At 57.7% G+C, this 5,633-nt stretch overlaps 1 protein-coding gene across 1 annotated transcript in view; it reads left to right on the top strand.

Moving 5' to 3' along the window:
* Positions 1-546: 546 nt before the first annotated feature.
* ADA (adenosine deaminase) overlaps positions 547-5,633 on the top strand; it is a 33,476-nt gene continuing 28,389 nt past the window's right edge. The window contains exon 1 of the mRNA XM_009998780.1: positions 547-627. Within this exon, the coding sequence (XP_009997082.1) occupies positions 547-627 (81 nt within the window). The remainder of the gene's footprint in view (positions 628-5,633) is intronic.

Raw genomic sequence — 5,633 nt, 5'->3', positions numbered from 1 at the left:
TCTCACTCTGGTTATGAAAGCAACGATGTCGCCTGGAAAGTATGTACCAGAGAGCAGAGAGAGCTGCTTCTGTCCAGGGGCAAGCAGAGGAGGTGGGCACCAGCTCAAATATGACTCAAAAATCAGGGGAAATTATTTCTGATGAATGTAATTACTTCGGCTCCAGCCCTGATCAATATGAGGAGCTGAAATGCTCATAAACCAGCCGAGAATGCAAACTATGCAGGGTGATTTGTAAAAGGTGCTTGGCTGGACGTGCTCTGGCCTGGCTGTCAGGCTGCCCACGGGGCAGGGTGACCTGCTGCCAGGGGTGGGGAGGGGGTGGGAGAGTGGCCACTTGCTAATTGCAAACTGGTGGCTCCTAAATGAGCATCCCCCAGGCTAATTAAAAGCAATCAGCCTGCTTGGCTGGGCTGCTTCTGTGCTTTGGTCACAAAGCAAGAGGCAGGACTGGCCCTTTAGAGCCTGGCTGGCTTATGCTGGCCCCTGTGGCATGGGGAGGTTTTAGTGGGTTGGCACCCAGCACAGCCCGGGCAGGGGGTCTGCATGGGCACTGTGGGACCACAGGAAGAGCTGGAGGGGTTGGTGTCCTCAGGCCTGGTGCTGGCTGAACCCGAGGTGTGTCAAGTGAGGTGTCAACCTGCACAGGAGAGGTTCTTCCACCTCCAGGGCATGGCTGTGTCCTGGGGAGCTGTGCCCACAACAGCAGATCTGGAGGGGGAGGCACAGCCTGTGAAGCTGGTGCCTGCATCCATCTGGAGATGGCAGGAGTTTCCTCCTGAGAAAGCAAGCAGAGGCTGGTGAGGGTGTCCTGGGGCATGGGGGTCTCCCACGATGTGGTGTTTCCCCTGGTGTGATGAGCAAAGTGAAGGAGAAGGGCTGTGACCTTTTTGTCTCACTGTTTCCCAGGAAGACAAGGAAACTGGAAGGTCTCCCACCAACCGGGCTTCTTCTCAGGAGAGTGTCCCTAGACACCATGATGGCAGAGGGGCAGAAATGGAGAAGAAGAAGAAGAATGGGGGTGCTGAGCTGGCAGCTACCTGTGGCAGGAGATGGAGTGGTGAGTGCTTCACCTTCCTGCTCGAGCTGCTCTGCAGGCCCTGAGCTGCCACTGCACATCAAACAAGGTGATGTCTCCATCTTCTGTGGTGACAGCTCCATCTTCACCTGACTGCAAGTTACAGCCACCACCTGCTGCTGCTGCAGGGCAGCCACCCCACCTCCCTCCCACGAGACGTTTCATTAGTGCAGGAAAACTCCTTGATTCTTATTTCATGGGACTCAGGTGGCTTTCAGCAGTGCAAGCCCTGCCTGCATGGGCTCTCTGCACCTGCAGCCCTCTCAGCCATGGGAAGGGAGACTGTGCTGCAAGTTTTTCCCTTCCTGACTAAAGTTTTTTTGATGATTTTCTTTAAAAAGGAGGGGTAAAAAAAAAGGGTGGAAAAAAAAAAGAAGCCTCTTGTGACTCGTGACTCATGGAATGTGTCAAGTTGTGAATTAGCATCTGCTTACTCTGGGCCAGTCTCCTTCACCACGAGTTGCCTTTTCCACTTGCATAACCAGTCCAGTTCTGCTTCTGGCACAGAGACCAGCACTTCCCTGGCTCCAAGCACACCACTGGGAGCAGCTGCTCCCAGGAGCCTGCTGGTGAGCTTGGACAATCTGGGACGAGAGGAGCCTGCCAAGCAATGCAGAGCATCACAGACCCACTGAGCTGGCCACAGACCTCCAGGACCTTCTGCAGAGACATCTGGGCAAGGCAGGCTGGGCAGTGTTGTGAAAACCACGTGTGTTGTGACAGCAGCCCAGACCCCTGCAGCCCCAGGCAAAAAATAGCAGGAGCTCCTGCCAGGGGTCACCCGAGCAAGGCTCCCACCTGTGGCCATCACCTCCACCCTGGGATAATGCCCAGCAGCTGCTGGTGGAGCTGCAGTGGGACTGCCTCCTGCCCTTGGCTGCCCTGGGAACTGGGATGGGATGGGTTGTGCTGGGAATTGCAGGGCATCCTTCATGTAGTTCTCAAATCAAGAGCCTTTGGGGTTGGGTTTTCCATCTGCTGCAGGGAATTGGGGAAGGAAATACAGAAAGGGGATGTTTGACTGATGGGACACTCTTGCCCAGAGCTGGGGATGGCAGCCTGACTGCAGCTCAGCTTGTCCCAGGAGCTCTCCCAGCCAGGCTTCCCTCTCTGGTTTGGAGCCAGAGGTGCATCTCACGGGGCAGCTCCTCTCGTGGACCAAACTCCAGGATGGGAAATGCAACCCAGAAGCCCTGGCACTGTGGGCCAGGACAGGCATCTGCTCTCCCTGCTGTGGCTGAGCCCAGTGAAGGCACAGGCAGTGCCCAGGGCAGCAGGCAGAGCACAGAGAGCAGAGTGTGTGTGCATGGGGCAGCCAGGCTGCTCTTCAGCCCTCCCTGAGGGCCCAGGCTGGAGGGGATGTTTTGAGGTGCTTTTGGCTGCCCTGTCCGTGCTGCATTTCCAACATTATCTCCATCTCCTTCCTGGTGCAGGGAGCTCTCCAGGCCACATGGAGAAATCCTGGTTTCCCTGTGCTGTGATTCTGCTGGAAACCACACCTAGCCCAGCCTCAGCCCAGCTGAGGTTAGGAGAGCTGTTTCCCCAGGGCTTGGCTGTGCTCTCCTCCACCAGAAGCTGACTGACCTCAGACCCAGGTTTTCTTCTTGTCCCCCCATCCTGCTGAGCTGTGCTCTGCCCCCTGCCCAGCCAAGGCCCTCGGCTGGCCTGACACCCAGAAAACTCACCCTGGGATCGCCTGTATGAGAATGAAACACAAACACTTTGTGAACCACGGGCCTGGAGTGCGAGGCAATGAGCTGGGAGCTGTCAAAGCAAAGGGGAAGATCCTCCCAGATGAGCAGACAAGGCCAAGCCAGCCTGGAACACCAGTGGAAAAGTGACAAGTGCAGAGGCTCTGGCTCCAAGGGACATCAGCCACCCTCTGTGTGCAACCCTGGCTTTGAGATGGGACTTTGCTGCCACTGTTCCCCAGTCCCACGTGTGCTGCTGCACGGAGGTGGTGCTGGGTGTGAGAGGAGACCTCTCTCTGCTGCAGACCAGCCTTCTTCTCCAGCAGCTTGGCCCAGGGATGCTCCGCTCAGCCCAGGGTCTCCACAGCCTCCACCCTCAGCTGCCACAGCCTCTCTCCCTAAACCTGTGCCGTGATGCTGCTGCTGTGCCTTCCCCTGCCTTGCACTCAGCCTTGTGCCACCTCTGATGGCACCAAAACTCCTACATGGAGAGGCAGCTTGAAGGCTCTGCCATGACATGCAGCTTCTCCTTGGACCTGGCCATGTCTTCCTTGTCCCCACACAGGGTCACAGACACCTGCTTCAAACTAGCTTTCCTTTTCCAGGACCTTCCCCTCCCCGGGCTGGTGTGCAGGGTGAGAGCCCAGCTTCTCTCCTCCTGCCTCCGAGGCCTGGCTCCTGGAAACATCTGCAAGGAAATAGCTGAAGGTATTGAGCAGGGAGCCAGGAAATGCTCCAAATTTCTTTCTTTCTTTCATTTTATTTTTTTTTCCCTGCTAAATATAATGACATTAATGCTATTTGCAGTGTTAAAAATAGAAGTGGACAGAACCTGCCTTTTTCCTGTTTGCTTTCAGATCTCGCCTTCCCGCCTGTCTCTGCTTTCTGGGGATCTGCGAGAAAATAAACCCAACAGAAAGGCTCTCAGCAGTGTGCAAAGCAAATCCAGATGGGCTTGGCCTCAGCTTCAGCTTCTCCAAGTGGGGCTGTGCCCCCCCCTGCAGCACCAGGAGCTGTGGTTGTGAGCTCCCACCTCGGGCAGCTGTGGGACCAGGCTGCGCTGGGACCGTGTGCTGGGCCAGCTGCTGGGGACCTGGCCACCCTCACTGGGTGGCTCTGGGAGTGTGGCTGCCTTCTTGCACCCCACATCCTGGCTCTGGTCACTCTCCTGTTTTTCCCAAGTGTCTCAGTGCAGTGGGTCAGCTCCAAGCACTGCTGCAGCTCTTCCTCCTGTGGCTGGCAGAGCTGTGCTTGTGCCTGGGGCTGGATCTGCCGCTGCAGGAGCCCTGGGCAGAACACCCTTCAGCCCACTGCTCCCACTGGAAGCATTTCTCCAGACACCTGTGGCTGGGCAGGAGCACATCCCTGCTGCATGTGCCTGTTCCCAGATCTCCTTCCCAGCCTGTCAGTGCATCAGGAGAACTTTGCTGCAGGTCTCTGAGCAGGCTGTGAGAGCCACGGCCACTCTCAGCACCCGCTCCACTGAACTCAGAGGCTGATGGACTCAAACTCCCGTTGGCTGCTCTGAGCCAGACCGAGGCACTCAAAGAGATCAGGATGTGGGAGGCAGCTCCCTGCCCTGTCTGAGGAAAAGCAAAACTCTGGAGCTCAGCAAACCAGCCAAGGAGACAGTGTCTGAACGTGCCCTTCACCAGCAGGCGCTGCCGCCCCCGGCCCGGGGCTGCAGGCGCTGGGCGCTGCTTTTCCATGGGTGTCCGTGGCTTGGATGGAGGCTGCTGCCTGATTTAGTACAGACTCAGCCCTAGGTGCCTCGAGAGAGCAAGTCCTGGCACAGCATGAGCGGCGAGGGGTGGATCGCAGCGCACACAGCGCTGCGTTGTGGTGAGGCTGCCCGGAACGCCCCGAAGCCGGGAGCAGGGAGGATGAACAAGCCTGCTTTGCTTTCCTCTGTCCTCCCCGTGCCTTTCTCGAGGTGGTGAGGTTGGGCAGCCCTGAGCTCTCCCTCTGCCTGGGAGGCAGCCAAGGCTGGCAGAGCATGCACAGCGGGCTGGTCGTGCCCGGGGACCCGCCCGGCTTTGCCACACGTGTCCCCCTGGGCGGCATCTCCTCGAAAGGCTGGGGTTTGCCAAGAGTTGGTTTCCATACTGGGGCAACTTGCCAGGTTGTTCTTCCAAAAGTCCTCAAGTTAGCTGGAAATTAGATGGTTAAACTGCCACAGGGCAACCATGAGCCTGGGCTGCTTCTGGATCACAGAGCCAGTTCCCCCGTGTGCCACTGGGAAGTCCACACCCGACCCTGGCATGATGTGGTTTTAAAAGCACCTCCACAGGAAGCATTCCTGAATTTTAGTCCCGGCAACCTCTCATGGTGTTGTTGACTGGGAGCAAACCAGAACCAGTGACAGAGGATGGACACACAGACGTGGGCACTGACAGCCCAGCCCTGCTTAATGCATCCTGTCTGCACAGACCCTCTGAGAGGCACAGGGGGGTGACTGCCCAGATTTGCAGATGAACCACAAGGACTTCCCAGGCTTTCCCCTCTACCCATGCCTGCTGCTGACCTTCAAGATATCCCACCCACAACCGATGTCTTGGGTGTGAACAGGGAATGGGGCAAAGCCTTGGCGTCCAGGCTGACACGGGGCGGGGGGGGGAGGGAAATAGCCCTTTGAAAGGACTTTAGACATAACTTGTGTATTCAAATATTCATCCTCCTTTCCCCAGCCAGGTGCCCGAAGGTCCCCGGGGTGCCCCCTTGTTATGGGGGCACTGCCGGTGGCCGGTCTTCCCACGGTGTGTGCGCTTCCCGGCTGAACGGAGCCCACCGTCCCGCATGGCCCGGGTCCGGGGGGGGTGAAGACGCGGTCTTTGGGGAAGGCGGAGAGGTGGCAGCGCCGCAGC

The sequence above is a fragment of the Chaetura pelagica genome, unplaced genomic scaffold, assembly GCF_000747805.2.
Source record: "Chaetura pelagica isolate M959 unplaced genomic scaffold, ChaPel_1.0 scaffold275, whole genome shotgun sequence".
Classification (NCBI taxonomy): domain Eukaryota; kingdom Metazoa; phylum Chordata; class Aves; order Apodiformes; family Apodidae; genus Chaetura; species Chaetura pelagica.
This window is presented reverse-complemented; position numbering and strand designations above follow the sequence as displayed.